Raw genomic sequence first — 17,671 nt, forward strand, 5'->3', positions numbered from 1 at the left:
TGTTTCAAACTGATGTTGTTCTTTGTGAAACGGGACGGATCTGCAGGGATCGGGTCCCCTGAATTAGAAGGTCCCCACGTACGGTGGCCCTGAAGTGCAAAACGCCCCCACAAAACATTTCACAGCGTTTTTGTTTTGGATGAAGGTTGGCTTCGATGAACGCGCTGTTCCGGTGAAATAAACATTAGGAAGGAAGAGACACTGAAACGCGAGGAGGCCACAGCACATCTCTACATCACAACAGATCAGCTGTCGCGTTTCCTTTCTTTCATTTCTTTGTTGAAAAGTATTTTTTCTATTTTGTAACTTTGTTCAGTAAAATATTATGTATTTGTTACTTGAATTGTTTATTTTACTACAGAGAAAAGAATTGTCCAAAGTGTCCCTGCAGCATTAAGAGCCCAAACCAGGAAAATCAGACCCCGACCAGAAGTACGAGAACGCGTGGACAGGCCGTGGACAGGCCGTGGACAGGCCGTCCACGCGTTTCTGCTTTTTCTTGTGTTGCGTCTTTTTAAAAAGTGTTAAATGTAACTTTCTGATATCTGAAGACAACAAAAGGGCTGAAGGACGAGGTGAAGAACCTGTCTGTTCGAAACTTTCTCTACAGTCAGTTCCTGCTGTTAACCCGACACTGTCTGTCCTCCATCTGTCCCCGTGTCCTCCCTCTGTACCTGTGTCCTCAGTCTTTTCTCCGTGTCCTCCCTCTGTCCCCGTGTCCTCCCTCTGTTCCCGTGTCCTCCGTCTTTTCCTTCTGTCCTCCCTCTGTCCCAGTGTCCTCAGTCTTTTCTCCGTGTCCTCCCTCTGTACCTGTGTCCTCCGTCTTTTCCCCGTGTCCTCCCTCTGTACCTGTGTCCTCTGTCTTTTCCCCGTGTCCTCCCTCTGTACCTGTGTCCTCCGTCTTTTCCCCGTGTCCTCCCTCTGTACCTGTGTCCTCTGTCTTTTCCCGTGTCCTCCCTCTGTTCCCGTGTCCTCCGTCTTTTCCTTCTGTCCTCCCTCTGTCCCAGTGTCCTCAGTCTTTTCTCCGTGTCCTCCCCTCTGTACCTGTGTCCTCCGTCTTTTCCCGTGTCCTCCCTCTGTTCCCGTGTCCTCCGTCTTTTCCTTCTGTCCTCCCTCTGTCCCAGTGTCCTCAGTCTTTTCTCCGTGTCCTCCCTCTGTACCTGTGTCCTCTGTCTTTTCCCCGTGTCCTCCCTCTGTACCTGTGTCCTCCGTCTTTTCCCCGTGTCCTCCCTCTGTACCTGTGTCCTCTGTCTTTTCCCCGTGTCCTCCCTCTGTTCCCGTGTCCTCCGTCTTTTCCTTCTGTCCTCCCTCTGTCCCAGTGTCCTCAGTCTTTTCTCCGTGTCCTCCCTCTGTCCCAGTGTCCTCAGTCTTTTCTCCGTGTCCTCCCTCTGTACCTGTGTCCTCTGTCTTTTCCCCGTGTCCTCCCTCTGTCCCCGTGTCCTCCCTCTGTCCCCGTGTCCTCCCTCAGTCCCCGTGTCCTCCCTCTGTCCCCGTGTCCTCCCTCTGTCCTCTGTCCCCCGTCTGTCCCCGTATGAGCGCTAACATGCCGTCTGTCTCGTCCCGCAGAGGAGAACCGTCCGGTGGACCACTGTCGGACAGGAAGTCACGACTGCGACGTCCCTGAGCGCGCTCTGTGCAGCTACAGCGGCGGCTCGGCCTTCGCCTGCTCCTGCCTGCCGGGGTTTGTGGGAGACGGCCGGGTGTGTCGGGGTGAGTTCCCGGAGTTTATCGGTGCGTTAGCGGTCGTCAGCTGACCTCCGCGTTACGACTCCGTGTGTATCTGTGTCGGCTCGTCCTCAGATACGTAACAATCGTGGCTGCGGTCGCCGCTGAAGGTCACAGCTGTTGTTTTCGTGTGTTTGAAGCAGCAAAACAAACTTGAACTTCGTCTGCAGCTCGTAGGAATCAGAGCGAAGACGTTTGTGAGCTCGGCAAACCTTCCCCAGATAAAGAGGGTGTCATGGAGGGAAAAAACACTAATTTAATAAATTATACGCACAAATGATCAGAACGTACTTGTTGACATCTTGTTTGTTTAAAGGATGTCAAAAATTAAATCCAAGCTGCTAATTTAATTAGATTAACCACAATGTGATCAATCTGCCAATCATCTGTCTGCCCCGGCTGTTCAGCAGGTTAGCGTACTTAACTTATACGCTAGTTTGAACTTGGAAGGGCTGCTAAGCTAACTAGCTAACCTTGATAACTTGGACAATGACCTTGTCAAGTCAAGATTGTGTGTTGGAGTTAGTATTCGAGCAGAGGTGTGTTCACTACTGTACTGTAATTTTGAGGTACTTGTACTTCACTTGAGTATTTCCTTTTTCTTCTACTTTATACTTCTTCTCCTCTAAATGTCGGAGGGAAATATTCTGCCGTTCACTCCTCCGCGTGTATCTGATCACTTTAGTTACTTTGCAGATTATTTGATTTATTAATGCAAAATATAAATCAACTAATAAATGATGATATATTATTACAGATGAAGCTATCCAGCAGTATATAAAGTAAAATTAGCTCCACTTTCACCAGCTGCAACATTAGTGATGAACACATGAACGCACCAATAATTATAAACCAATAATATAATATATATTATTCTGAAATGGGCCGTTCTGCATAATGAACACCTTTACTTTTGGTACATATATAAGTATATTTTGATGCTGATACTTTTGTACTTTTACTTAAGTAAGAATTTGAATGCAGGACTTGTATCAGAGTATTTCTACACTGTGGTGTTGCTACTTCTTGACCTCTGAGTTCATGTGAGAACAAATCTTTTAACGCAGAATCTTAACCGACTGAATCGTCGTCTCTGACAGAATCGGTAGCTTTCAGCAGTGAAGCTCCTCCCTGGTGACTGACAGCACTGTCGTCAGGTGTTACCGCCGGTTTAGAAGCGGCTGGAAAGACGGTGTAAGCCACAGAAACGATCAGGTCGAACTGAACTACCTCTGCCGCAGTTATCTCGTTCCCGAGCTGTCGAAGAGGCCGAGGTTTGTACTGACGGGGGACAGTTTGAGGAAGCAGCTGACTGAACTGGAGAACGTCAGATGACAACGCAGAACAAACTCCACATCTACGAGTCTTTGTTTAACAAAATGATTTGAATCAGCAAAGTGATTAATTTCCACCTCTCTCTCTCTCTCTCTCTCTCTTAGCTCTTCTTTTTTTTTACCCAGCGTCAGTCAGTTTTGGGTGTTTGGCTGCACGCACTGAACCAAACTCAACAAATCAGAATGCCAACATTCAATATATGAAACAGAATTAACCAAAATAACCAAATAAAGTCATGAAGTTTTATTTCTATAACCCCCGACGTGCAAAAGTTGCTGTAGGAACAGACAATATAAGTTTCAGAGCTTCAGGCACATTGTAACAGTGTTTGTATTCTGGACAAACATTGAAATAACAGCAGCGTGAGAGAAACAGGAAATGTCGAACCCTGCCTTACAGCTGTGCAGCTCATCTCTTATATACACACATCTCCCCCACTCCTTTCTTCTGGAGAGTCTGGAGAGTCCGAACTGTTCACACAGCTCAGCTGGATCAGCGTCTGTGTGGAGAGAAAACAGCAGGACGAAAACCGTCCGTCACTCAGGAAGGAAGGAATTTCTTTACACAGTCGCTGAGCTGAGAGCCGGAGATTTAGCTGTTTTTAGAGTCTTACCTGTAGTGGAGCCAAAACGTCGAGTTTGTCCTGAGGAAGGTCATGTGGTCGTTTAAAATCCAAGGGGTTCAGGACTTTTAATGGTGCCAGTTAACTATTAGATTGTGAGATGTCTTGTGTATAAAGCGGACTTAGACTCACCAGGTGGACACAAACACGACTCCAGTGGGATAATCATGTTGCTCTCTGTCTGCTGGATGAGTCCCAACAAGATATGTTGATTTGTTATTATTTATCTATTTTTATTTTCAGAGTTTAAAATGTTCCTGTAGGCTCGTGGCTCCAGTATCTCTTCATATTTCTGATATTGCGTTGTGTTGCAGCTCTAATGAACGGCCATGACATTTGGTTCAGACGTTCACGAGGGTCATTAAAGTTTTTAGAATCTATCCTGACTTTTCATCATTCAAATTTTATTTTGTCCAACACTTTGGTTTACGACCAAATACCTGCAGAACTGATGACGTTCCCATCAGCCTCTGCTGCACTTTGTGTTTACTGCTAATTAGCAAATGTTAGCACGCTAACACGCTAAACTAAGCTGGTGAACATTATACCTGCTGAACATCTGCGTCGTTATGTTAATGTTAGTTTAAAACAAGGTTTGTGACCGAAGTTCTGGAAAGTTCAGTATCTTAATTAATATTTCGTGGTTTATTAATGGCAGGCTAATGTCCATATTATGGTGGTTATTGGTGCAATGCTATAGGATGCTAATGCTGTAGCTTTAAAGGTCCAGTGTGGAGGATTTAGTGACATCTAGCGGTGAAATGCAGTTTGCAGCCATTTGAACACCGCTCGCCTCGCCCTCCCCTTCCAAGCGTGTCGGAGAAACTACGGAGGCCATGAAAATCTCGTGAAACGCGTGAACAGCCCTAGCTAGAGCCGGTGTTCGAGTCTGAGATTTTTAGAACCTGGTGGCCGTTAGTGGTACTGCGTCCAAAGATGGTGGTTGATGCGTTACTTGTGGCTTTGTGTTCGCCTTCATCTTGGTTGTCTTTCTGCGTGTTCAGACGAAGACGAGTGTCAGCAGGATCGATGTCACCGCGACGCCTTCTGCTCCAACACGCAGGGCTCCTACACCTGCCACTGCCAACCTGGTTTCCATGGCGACGGCTTCCAGTGCAGTCCTGCATCCACAGGTAGGTAACTTACACACACACACACACACACACACACACACTCTCCGACACCTGTGTGTTAAGTTCGGGTGTAACGGTACACAAAATTCGGTACAGTAGGAAAACAAAAAATGTATTTTTGTAACACTCCTGTAGGATTAGTTATTGATGTGGCTCGGTCTGAATCTGCCTGAACGCCGTGGGGAGGAGGGCTCGCCTTCCAGTCTGGTTTTGTCTCGTTCCGCTAATCAACACAGTCGTCATAAATGACGTGTTTTGAAGTGTTCCCACAGACAAACCCGACTGCAGTCGAACAGTGTCGGCGTGCAGTCTGACGCCCATCGTAACTAACCGGGAAACCGTGACGCTCCCACACAGTGGATCTAAACGTCCTGGAGGGTCCTCCAGCTCTGGTCTCTCATTTGGGTTTGCCGTTCGGAGGCAGCGACGCTACAGGCGCTTGACTAACCGGGCTAAGCCGACTAGCACGCTACAGCTGATAGACAGCAGCTGGCGCTCTGTTCCGGGTAAAACTCGCGCTCTAGTATTTCTGTTCCGCGGCTGCGAGTGGTCGACATAAACAGACTATTTTGACGGTAATAGTTTGGGTCACGGGGCGCACCGATCCGAGGAAGTCGCATACCGAACGGTTCTGGACGAATACAAGCACCGCTTACACCCCCAGTGTTAAGAGATCAGTTTATGACTCTAAACTGTTTCATTAAATTACATATAAATCTGATTTCCTTGAAGGGAAGCCGTCTAAACTACACAATTTAAAAATGTATGGGTTAAAACATGTAAAAGCAGCAGTGAGGTCCTTTTTAAAGATCTCCTGACTGACAAAGAGCGTTAAAAAGAAAACGTTTCAGTGTGTGTGGCAGACATTTCAGGGACAAATGGAAGCTGTGTAAACTCTGCAGGGTATAAACACTTGTGCGGAGAAGAGGTGACTGCAGAGCAGCGAGGGAGGCTGGTGATCGGCGTAAACAACTTTCACGTTAGACTCAACAGACACTTGATAACGCACAGCTGAGGTTCATGTCAGCCGCTTCGTCCACACTGCAGCCTCGGATCTGTTCGGGGAGAGAGACGGAAGAACTAAATAAATCATCGGTGTGTCTCGTCCTGGTTTTCTGCAACTTTTTCCTTCTCATCGTTGTCTAGAAACCTGAGGTGTAGTTTACAGTTGACCATTAGCTAAACCCCTCCCCTCCCTTTGGACCGGATGTCCTGAGGTGGTGCACGCGGAGCTGTAATAAACGAAATACTCCGCATTTAAAGAGTTCGGATGGTGGTGTCTTTTAATCATCTTCCGAAAAACCCAAGAGGCAAAGTGTAAGGAATTAATTAAAGTGTGTTTGTCTGCTCTAACGTTAACATGCCTGGCTTTTGTTTTATCCTCCAGTAGCAACCTAGCGTTACTGCAAAGAGAAATATTAGCTACATACTGTAATATACGTTAGCTAGCTATTGCTACAGCATATGTAGTTATTAGCTATGTATAGTATATAATATATCCATACCCATCATCGCTTTGGATAAAAGCACTATATAAATGTAGCCATTTACTTTTACATTTCTTACTAATATTTGTTCACTTTCACTTCATGAAAAGTGTGAGAGTACGACATTTACTACTGATGCTTTTATTGAAGTTACAGGCTGAACTCCTCCTGATCTGATGTGTCATATTTATCATGCAGACAGCTGATTGGCTGCCACAGTTTGTTGTTGTTGTGTGTTTGGCGGTTTGGCGTCGTCCCAAAGCTGCAGACTGCTTCAGTGATTCCAGGTGTCGGGAGCTGAGAGCTAATTACAGCTCGCTCCTCCGCACCAAAGTTTTGTCATATTTTGGGCCTTTTTATGACCTGCCTGGTGTCTGAAAGGCATAATCTTTTTGTCCCCTGCCAAAACTTGTCGCAGCGTCTCTTACTGTAAGCAGCTCTGTTTCCTTTTGTCTGCACGGCCTGCCTTTGATCTTCGCCCCTCTCGCGGGGGTCTTCTTGCCGTTTGTGGTTAGTCTTTGGCCGATTGTTGGAAGCAGACGTGGCGCTGTGAGGACCCCCTGACGTCTCTCAGACGGGACTGTTATGGCTGCTTTGTGGTTCGTCTCGCAGATACCCTTGAGGATAAGATTGTGAGGAGAGACTCTTCCAGATGTCGCTGTGGCCCCTGGATGTGACCGCAGAGATGAAGAGCCTCCTGCTCGCCTTTTAATCTGCGGTTCGCTCCACAGCTCGTGTTTATCTGCAGCTGCCACGTACAACAGTCTGTCTGTCCGCGGGCAAGAAAACACTAAATAAAGTTAAATCAAATTAGACCTGTGAGGAGCTGCAGAATATTCTTTAGGTTTGTTTTAAATAAAGGAGATTGATATTCATATTTTTGATTACTATTTTTTTTATTTATTAGGCTGTATAGAATATTCTTTGATTTTGTACATTATGAAAAGAGAACAAACGATAAATAAAATATAGAAGAAGAAGAAATAATAAGATTTGGCTCAATATTTAAAGTATGACACAAAGTCTTACATGGTAATAGAACAGGAACTAAATAAAATGAATCGGTGAGCTACGTACATCTGGTTTTTTGCTCATTAATATCCCATTAGTTTCACTGGTTGGAGAAACAAACAATCGACCAATCAGAGCTTTTGAAGGCGGGATTAATCATCTTCCAAGCGTTCATATGACGTGAACGCGGAATAAAACTGTATTTGTCACGGCTGACTGAGTACAGAGCGTTTCGGTAGTCTGAGAGTAGATGAAGCGTCTCTTTACGTCCTGAGGTGACGCTAACATCCCGGAGCTTAAGAGGTGTTGGTAAGTGTACTTTCGAACTTTGGACAGAGCCAGGCTAGCTGTTTCCCCCTGCTTCCAGTCTTTATGCTAAGCTAGGCTAACCACATCCTGACTCCAGCTCCATACTTAACATACAGACATGCGATTGATATTCTCATCTCACTCTCAGAAAGAATAAATAGAGGATAGATGTATTTCCCCAAAATATGTATCTGTGCTGACATAAACAAAATACATCTGAAGTCCAAATTAAGGCCAGATTATTAAATGGTTTGCTTTAGCGGAGGTCTTCATGTTGCTAACAACTGCCGATGTCTCGCTCGGTTGTTTTGTGTTCCCAGAGCGAGAGAAGACGCAGTGTGAGCGCCACAGAGAGAGCACCCACGCTGCCGCCTCCAGCTCCGGTCTGTTCTCCTCGTTCCGTCCTCGGGCGGCCGTCGGTCAGTACGTCCCCCAGTGTGACGAACATGGCGCCTACGAGCCCACGCAGTGCCACACCAGCATCGGGCAGTGCTGGTGTGTGGACGCCAACGGCCAGGAGATCCCCAACACCCGCACCGGACCCGGCAGCACCCCTCTGTGTGAGTCAACTCAATCCTCCCTCAAACACCGTGAAACTCGTCACAGTGGTCTGGCTGATTATAGTCCACATTAAACTAAAAGCCGCCTCACCTGAACCATAAACTCTCCTCTCCTTCGCAGGTATTAACCAGGCAGTGACTCCTCCTCCGGTGGGTCCGACGCCGCGGCCTGACGTTCACCCCGTCGCCGCGGGAACACACCTGCTGTTCGCTCAGAGCGGGAAGATCGAACGCGTACCTCTGGACGGAAACAACATTAGAAAGGAGGAGGCCAAGCCTCTGCTGCACATCCCCGTAAGACAACATCAGATTAGAGATATCTCATCTCAAATTTGTCTTGCACGGCTCGGCGAACACATGACTTCCAACAATCTTCCAAAAAAAATATCACCAGGTTTCAGATCTTCCAGGCAGCTACGGATATCAGGTCATTTAGATGACAATCTACTAGCTTTCAACAGAAAATCAATCGCATTCGACTTTGTGACATCTCACACCCAAGGCTGACGGGTTTTGCATTAATGAGCAGTTTTTACAGAAAGTGAAACCTGGAAAATGACAAAGATAAGATGTCATGAAAAGAATAGTATGAATTTACTCGTGGATGACATGTAAACAAGAAATGTTTGAGATCCTGGCAGTTCTGGTTCTGAATATTGATTCCGGTTTTTATCAAATCCCGGATCAGATTCTTATCATATTATTTGAGTAAGAAAATAAATGCTGAAAGAAAAAACAAGAAGGAAAGTCTACAGCCATACTTTGTGAGGCTGATGGGAATGTCATTAGTGACCTGCTGGTGGCGCTAAATGAAAAGTCAGAGGATCACCAAAAGTTATTAAGATGCATCGTCTGGGAACCATGAATGTCTGAACCAAAATTTCTGTCAATCCATCTAGTAGATGTTGAGATATTTGTCTGGATAATTTAAAGCTTTGACCTGCTGGTGGCGCTAGAGGAAAACCCAAAGGATCACCAAATCCAGTAGGATTCATCCTCTGGGGAACCTCAAGTCCCAAACCCGAATGAAGGGAAGAAGTGACAACCAGCCAAAATATCTTGACTTTGGAGAGTTTTCCTGTTGACGACATTGGGTCCTTATATGTATAGATATTTAAGAACATACACAGTGTCACTGTCTGCCATGAATGTAGTAAAACCACTTCTGAGCATTCCTGGTCGCTCTGAAACAATCCTCTGATTGTTCTTTAACAGAATTCAGCATCAGAACTCTTTTCTTCTCCGTTATGAAGCCGAGAAGTCATCAGTCAAACAGCAGCTGAACACAAAGCTCTCCGTCAGCGTCGGCGCCTTCGAGCCCGATGGATCGCTGACGTTCTGTCACTTCAGACAAAAGACTCTTTGAAAGAGTCTCCAGATGAATGAAACCGTCTGTCTCTTCCTGTCTCTCAGGACCGGGTGGTGATCGCTGTTGCTTATGACTGCGTGGAGAAGATGGTTTACTGGACCGACATCACCGGGCCGGCCATCAGCAGGGCCAGTCTGAGCGGAGGAGACATCAGCCCAGTCATCACCAAAGGTACAACGGACATCAGAAACATAAAGTCACTACAGCAGGGAGGACAAGAAGAAGTCAGTATCAGTCCAGTTATCTGTACAGAGAATCTGCAGCCTGCGATTTACATCCAGAGCCAACGTTTAGTCTCAGTGCAGGAAGTAGTTTGTCCTTTTATGAAACCAAACAGGAAGTAGTTGGGTTAAATTTTCATGCAGGAGACTGGTGTTCGCATCCCGTAAACCTCTAATTAATGTTTTGCCCTTTTATTTTATTTTTTTATGATCACGCAGATGCGGACGTATAAATTGGGCTTAATAGTTCAGCAAGCAAGAAAACTCTATGTATATAGCACTTTTTAAAAAAGAAGTTACAAAGTGTTGGTGACATCCAACATGCTGCTAGCAAAACTACAAGGCTAAAAGTTTGGAAAGAGCGGGAGAGCGGTTGGACCCACAGTTTGGGTCAATTTTAAGAATTTCAGAGGTTTTAGTTTAGTTTTAATTGATGATACCTACTCAGAGCTCGGTAACCAGCCGATACCATGTAGATACAAGTTGCATGAAATGACTCGGGTGAACACGGATAAAGCGACATGTTAACTATGAGAATGATGCCTGTAAACTGCAAACAACGAAGGTTTAATCAAAAGTCCGTTCAGTATCATCAGAGACACTGTGCGTGACGGCGCGGCGAGCAGATGGGGCGGATCCAGAGTCCCTCCCATGACTGATGTTTGAACTGTCTGTACCCTCCGTCATCAGATCTCCAGAGTCCTGAAGGCATCGCCATCGACCACGTGGCCCGTCTCCTCTTCTGGACCGACTCCATGCGTGACACCGTGGAGGTTTCCAAGCTAGACGGCAGCCAGCGCCGAGTCCTGTTTGACACAGATCTGATCAACCCTCGACCCATCGTCACCAACCCGGCGTACGGGTGAGTGTTGGAGAAATTAGCTTCAGGAAATGAAACATATCAGCTTGAGGAAACATGATTGTTAGTAAAATGCTCGTTGAACCCAAACAGCAGCAGTAGCAGTTTGTTCTGACTGGTTTTGTCCTGTTCGTGCAGGCGGCTGTACTGGGCAGACTGGAACAGAGACGGGCCTAAAATTGAGATGTCCAACATGGACGGGACGGATCGGACCGTTGTGGTGAAAGACGACCTGGGGCTCCCCAACGGTCTGACCTTTGACCCCGACAACCAGCTGCTGTGCTGGGCCGACGCAGGTGAGACACACCTGACAGGAACCTGAACCAACCATGTTGTGTTATCCAAACACAGACTCATTCAGAACTGATCCTGTCCTCTAAGAGCTGTTGTTGGTCCAGGTGTAGTCTCGGTCATGTGTTCCTCACTGTTGGTGATTGATTGATTGGGTCTGCAGGTACCCGTAAGGTGGAGTGTATGGATCCTCACCGCAGGCTGAGGAGGCAGATCGTTGAAGGGATCCAGTATCCCTTCGCTCTCGTCTCCATTGGAAGAAACCTTTACTACACCGACTGGAGGAGGTAACGCACTCTCGTCAACAACACCACAACTATAAACTACATTATAAATGTATCTGCTTAAGAAAAGACACTCCGCCTGCATTATTGAATCCAATTAGGAGGATTAGCTTTCAACCTTTTGAAAGTAACTTAAGTTAGAAAATAACTGAAACTCAAAGATTCAGATGAAATCTTTTGGCTGAGAAGGTAGAAACCGTTTTCGAAACCTGAAAATTAGATAAATGAGACCATTTTTGTGCCAAAGATGCTCAGTATACTTAGTAAAATGAATATTCATAGCAGCATAATATATGAAATTTTGATTAAATATGCATCTGACACATTGAAATAACAGCTGGAGCCTTCTGACGGTTACACCTCATTTTTCATAAGCCACTTGATCCAAATACTGAAGGTCCTGGTTCATAACTATCAAGCTGATCAGCTTAAATTATTGATATTATATGAATGAAAGTTTAACTGGGAGAATGCGACTGGGCTGAGATCAGCTGATGGTTTTACTAGAGAAGATGTCTTCGCTCTGCTGGAGTTGTTTGAACTCCAGAAACGCTCTGATTGTACAGCGGCGTTACAGAGTCTGTTAACAGCCGTTAACAGGCTTCGGAGTCTGAGTGGATTTGAAGTAAAGTCTTAAGTGTGTTAATTTGACGATCAAACATGTCTGTGTGGTCTCTGCTAAATGATTTGTTTTGTGGTTATTTTTCCAGGGAGGCGGTGGTCGCTGTGGACCGTCAGTCGGAGAAAGAGACGGAAGAGTTTCTGCCACAGAAACGCTCTCGGCTGTACGGCATCACCGCGACGCCCGCGCAGTGTCCACAAGGTACCGCTATGTTTCAATTAAGAGCCAAAGATTAGTTTGTCCAGTCACAGAACAATGAAGGGAAGGAATCAAAAAGGACATAAGGCATCATGAGACGTGTGGAAGCTTTGCAAAGTTTAAAAGAAACAGTTTATAGAGAGATACGCTCGGAAAGAAAGTGCAGAGCTGCAGTCAGGATGTGGTTAGCCTAGCTTAGCATAAAGACTGGAAGCATACGTCTAATAAAAAGATTAATTTGTAACTGAAACAGGTTCATAAATGGAGATTCACCCTAAAATGTGAATAAGCTGCACGTTTGCAGGTTTGGACTTGTTGCTCCGAAGAAGTGAAACATCCAGACTCACGTCAAATCAAGCTAACTCAGTTATCCACGTACGAAGAACAGGACCCAGAACAGCTCCGTGGAGTCTTGGTTTAATGCAGTGAGAGTACACATGTACTCAATGACCGTAGTAATTGATTCCAGATGCATATTGCATGTGGATGGATATAAGCGTGGGAACTCTGGGGGTGAAGCGACCTCAGGGGAGCCAGCTGTGATTCACATCTGGCTCTGAGCCCAGAGCTATACAGCAGTCCACCTGCTGGCTTCTAAGTAACACTGACGGGGTTTCAACCGCAAAAGATTAACTGTCCGTCCACTTCCTGAAGCTGCAGCCTCGCTAAACATTTCTATTTTACTTGGCAACGTGTTTAGTGATCAGCGTCACCAGCCGTCCGATCGGTTGACAAAGACAGTTAGGCGTTTTCGCTGTTCGGAGAGTTTTATCTGAAACTACCAAACTCTGAGAAAAGAGAGGCATTAAAGTCTAGACTTTACTCACCGTTAACACTAGTAGCAAAAAAAATGTCAAATATACAAAGAGTACAGGTATTATGTAAACATGCATCGGACTATTTTCATAATCGATTAATTGTTTGGTCTATAAAACATCAGAAAGCTGTAAAAAAAAAAAAAACAAGGTCACATCATCAAATGTCTTGATTTGCTCGACCAACAGTCTAAAACCCAAAAGTGATTTAATAGGATGTAAGACCGAAGAAAAGCAACAGATCCTCACATTTGAGAACCAGGAACTAATAAATGTCATTTTTGCCAACTGCCGATTAATTGATGATCAAAATAGTTTCAGATAATTTTTCTTTTGATCGACTGTTGCAGCTCTTGAACATGAAGTATGTAGCATTTAGCGTGTTTTAGCATGCGCTCAGTTAACAGAACTGACGGCAGGAAACACGCAATCGTTTCTGATTGTTCTGAAAACGAATCGTTTGCTGTCTTAAACACACGTGCGGTTTATGAACTTTAGGCTGATGAAGGTCTGTAGCCTCGGTGGCTTTCTGACAGATGATTCGATTCACCAGATTTGAGCTGAGTAATGAGTTACTGACACTGTTCCCGTCTCTCCCCTCCGTTAGCCTATAACTACTGCTCCAACAACGGCGGCTGTTCTCACCTCTGCCTGCCGCGGCTCGGCGGCTTTACCTGCCGCTGCCCGGACGCCGCCACCACCACCGCCGCCGGCCGATGTGAGGAGAGGAACCTGTGAGGTCCGCAGAGCGACGATGCTGCTGCAGCTGCTGCTGGGAGAGAAAAACAAAACACACTTACATTTTGGTGTTTTCTACTTTTCTTACTTGAACATTTCTAAGATCATTTTAGAGTTTTCTGTGTTTTTAGCCCTTTTAAAGCTGTTCAGACCTCACTGTATTTATGATGTCACGCTTCAGGTCCACCAGTGAGATCATTTGCTTTCCTCCTGTAACTGTTGAATTCAGTTACAGTTTATAATGTTTGTAATTTGACTCCTGGTTGAAGAGTTTCATCCTAAAAAGAGAAAAGCGACACTAACGGACTCACAGACAGGGATTTTATAAAAGGCAGCAGGTAACCTAAACTTTTTTGTATTTGAAAAGGTTCTGAATGACGAACTTCACGTTGTGTTTTTATTGTATTTTAAAAGTGTAGTTGCTCCTTATTGGCTTCTTATAGATGTGGTCTGAAATATAACTGCGAAAAACAATCAGATATAATTCTAGCAATCTTCTGTATGATCAAAAACTTGTGGGAAGGGTTCCCAAGGGCCTTGAAAACCCTTGAAAATGTTTGACATTTAAAAAAAAAAATGCCTTAAAAGGTTTCTGAAAATGACATTTTTGTTCTACAGAAAAACTTAAATTCCTCAATATGTTGCAGTTTAAAATGATTTTGTGACCGGATGCCCTAACTCACTGTGCATCAGACGCTTGCTGTAACGCCACCTAAAGGTGACATGCAGTCATGTCAGCTCAAAGGCTTGCTTGGAGCTGTCGCATGAATTTAATGTAAATTTAATGCTCAGTGAGTTCAAGAGTTAAAGCCACAAGAATACGGCCGTTACAGGAAAACAGTTTCATCAAACAAATGCATCATTTTTGAGTTAATCAGAATATATTTAGTGAAGACTGGATGACATTTGTAGGAAGAAACTACAAACACGCCTTATAGACTGATCTTAGGAATCCATCCTAAATGTTGTTTACATGGCTCACGGTTTAAATTAAGGCCAAGAGGTAAAGTGCTTTGGCCATGTGGTGACACTTTACTGTCCACCAGATTGTATCAAAAACCTTTACGATATCCTCTTAACAGACAATCAGTGGGACTGAAAACAGATTACCTGGCCGAGGGAATAAGATCGATGACAAAACACTGAACTCTAATTTCCTGCAGACTGACAGAAGGTTTATCTGAGTGAGTTTTTTAAAAACCGCCAACTGTAATTACATATAAAACCATCAGAGGCATTAAATTAGAGAGATCAGGGAAGATAAATAACGGCTGGGGGAAAAAGTTTAACGTGACTAAATCTAATTTTTGTAAAGGATGTGTTTATAAATGATGTTTTTCATTGGTAAAACCAAAACTACCAATCTGAACTTATTCTATATTTTAGCAACCCTCTATGATAAAATTTGATTTTTTCCCTCCAAAACTGACTTGTTTTTTTGGAATTGAACAGCGATGATCCTGCGGTCTGTAAGACTTACAAGATTTATTCTGTTTGTGCTAAGACTCACTGTATTTTTTTTTTTTTTTATACGAACCTGTAAATAATAACACGATATGCAGACGATGTTCTCTAATTTTTGAATGGTGCTGATGTTAGCCTGAGATCTACCTGATGATGCTGATGGTTACTGTGAAGGTGCGTGCAGGTTGTGTTCGTTGGGTTGTGGCTCCTGTATGTGCTTCTCACGTAAACATCTTTTTTTTTTTTTTTTTTTTTTTTTACAATGAAGACTCGTGCAGCGATGATTAGTTTGTGTTTTCGTCAAAAATAAAAAGACAAGAAACAAACAAGCTGTCATGTCTTTAAAGACGTGTTTCTTGTCATCGGAAGTCTTAACTGCAAACGTCAAAATGAAAAAGATTTTTCAGTCTGCGCAGACACGACAACCTCATCAGGGAGGACACCGATCGGTCCAACAGGGCTGCACATCGACAGGTTAATTATTCATCACTGAAATTTACAGTTGGAGGCATTTTTAATATTAAGTGCGCGAATACATAATTTAAAGAAAGCAGTGTCCCCGACTACTGCGGGGGGCACTGATTAGTAAAAAGCTTGTTTGTCAGTGTTGTGCAGCCCTGCTGACTGGTTTCATGTGCATCGTGTCTGTACTGCGTGTCTGTACTGACCCATCAGCCATTAACAGCCTGTACAGCCTCAATAAAACCTTTTTTTAAATATACAGAATCAGTCTGGTGTGTCCTGTCTCATATTTCATGTTATCTAAACCTCCATATTAGTGGAGAACGGGGTCTGAGGCAACATTTCATTCTAATGCAGTTTAAAGGAAGCATCAAACACTCACCCTCTGCAGGCTTGCAAAGTGGCTCTTGGTTTGCTCCACCATGGAGGACGGCTGCTGCAGCCATCTTGGATTCCAGCAGAGACCCAGAGTTCAGGAAAAACGCCCCAAAACGTCTCCTCCTCGTACCTGCCGGGGTCACAGCGGAAAGCAAAGCTGCCTACTCGAACATACTGTGTGTTCTTGTGGAGATTACTTCAATTAAGTGATTTTTTTTTTAAAAGGATAAGTCTTAGAAAATTAGAGAAAAATATTTTGTCTTGTCAAACAGCTCCCATGTGCAGACTAACATGTGGCTCTCAGCTCCGAGCCCATTGGTTCCTACTGATGAAAAAAGATCTCACAAATTCAAACAAGTTTAATTTAAATTTAAAAACAAAAAGGTTCAGCTGCTCACTGTAGTTTCTAACAGACAGGAGGAAATAGTGCGTCTGTGTGTTCGTAGTAATGAAGGTTTGTTTTGGTCTTTTGTTCACAATAATTAAAACATAATATATAGAATAACGCCAGACGTACGCTTAAAGAATCGGAGTCAGCTTCACATCATCTGTGGAATATAAAATGTTATGTAGTTGATCCTGTTAATATTGCTTTCGTCCCTAGCTAGCATATCTGAGCAAGTTATATCTGTTAACTTACAAATAAAATTAATGTTTTTTTATGCTAAAAGTTTGAGATACCCAAACACAGGACAAGATTACTGTGGATTACTGATTGTTAAACACCGAGGACTCAGCCGGCTCCTGAATGAACATGAAATTAAAACATTTCTTTATAAACACAGTTTGTTAATCACAAAACACTAACGATGGAGATGTTTCACTTACCGGAGACTCAGAACAGACAAACCTGAAGATTTACAGGCAGAGAGACCGAAGCCTGAACAAAGATCATCATGCGTACAACGTCTTTGCACTCCAATATCCAACTCACCCATTACATTTACAGAAGAGGTCAGTTTACACACACACACACACACACACACACACACACACACACACACACACACACACACCTTTTGATTCAGACTAGCAGGTGTTTAGTTTGGTCTTTTGAGGATTTTGCATAAATTATTTAAATAATACGTGGTTCCCACACCTTCTTAGACATCAAATTCAAGGCCTTTCCAGGCCCAATTCACTCACATTCAAGGACCCAATAGGCACAGTTCGAGACACGGGTCAGGGTTAATTAGGCTTTACAGACACTCACAGACAATTAAAAAAAGAGAGAGGCTTGAATGTGTTACAGTGATGTTACTTTAAGTTAAAAAAACATCAAAATAACTTCTATTTCTATTCTTGCACAAAATATATAAATTCAAGCCCTTTCAATGACCCATTTATGTTGCTTTTCCCCCTCAAATTCACGCATTTTCAAGAATTTCAAGGACCCTGCTAATGATGAAGCGTATCAGTGCTTTACTGAGTGTTTGAGGCTCTGCTGCCCTCTAGTGGCTGACGTGTCCCCCTTCAAACAGCAGAGGCCGATCTGATAATTCAGTATTAAAAGGATGAATCTGTCTGTTGAACCCTCAAACAATTATCAGTTTTACTGTTTCATCTTTCCTTTGATCTATCAGCAAACACAGGCAGCGATTGGATAAGACGCCGTTCGTCTCCTGATAACAGAAACTCAAGAAAGAAACAAACATCACGTGCCGAAGTCCTCTGAGTGAGATGTTTTTAAAAACTGTTTTTTTAATTCTTCAACCTACTGCCCTTCCCGTATTAACGTTTATCACCTTTGTAGACTCGATTAAGCACTAAACTAAACACAAACACGTA

General features: G+C 44.0%; 3 protein-coding genes across 10 annotated transcripts in view; 2 read left to right on the forward strand and 1 right to left on the reverse strand.

Annotated features, from left to right (window-relative positions):
• LOC122873027 (nidogen-1-like) overlaps positions 1 to 15,769 on the forward strand; it is a 41,551-nt gene extending 25,782 nt beyond the window's left edge. The window contains exons 11-20 of one of the 2 annotated variants that reach the window (XM_044189263.1): positions 1,567 to 1,710; positions 4,687 to 4,815; positions 7,943 to 8,182; positions 8,304 to 8,476; positions 9,596 to 9,722; positions 10,463 to 10,634; positions 10,770 to 10,927; positions 11,086 to 11,209; positions 11,917 to 12,029; positions 13,449 to 15,769. In XM_044189263.1, the coding sequence (XP_044045198.1) occupies positions 1,567 to 1,710; positions 4,687 to 4,815; positions 7,943 to 8,182; positions 8,304 to 8,476; positions 9,596 to 9,722; positions 10,463 to 10,634; positions 10,770 to 10,927; positions 11,086 to 11,209; positions 11,917 to 12,029; positions 13,449 to 13,579 (1,511 nt within the window). In that variant the 3' untranslated portion in view covers positions 13,580 to 15,769. The remainder of the gene's footprint in view (positions 1 to 1,566; positions 1,711 to 4,686; positions 4,816 to 7,942; positions 8,183 to 8,303; positions 8,477 to 9,595; positions 9,723 to 10,462; positions 10,635 to 10,769; positions 10,928 to 11,085; positions 11,210 to 11,916; positions 12,030 to 13,448) is intronic. The other variant, XM_044189265.1, reaches the window with a different exon arrangement.
• LOC122873028 (NACHT, LRR and PYD domains-containing protein 12-like) overlaps positions 1 to 17,671 on the forward strand; it is a 1,034,258-nt gene that overhangs the window by 805,564 nt on the left and 211,023 nt on the right. The gene's annotated exons all lie outside the window — the stretch shown is intronic.
• LOC122873033 (NACHT, LRR and PYD domains-containing protein 3-like) overlaps positions 1 to 17,671 on the reverse strand; it is a 573,599-nt gene that overhangs the window by 512,534 nt on the left and 43,394 nt on the right. The gene's annotated exons all lie outside the window — the stretch shown is intronic.

Source organism: Siniperca chuatsi, linkage group LG3 (assembly GCF_020085105.1).
Source record: "Siniperca chuatsi isolate FFG_IHB_CAS linkage group LG3, ASM2008510v1, whole genome shotgun sequence".
Taxonomy (NCBI): Eukaryota; Metazoa; Chordata; class Actinopteri; order Centrarchiformes; family Sinipercidae; genus Siniperca; species Siniperca chuatsi.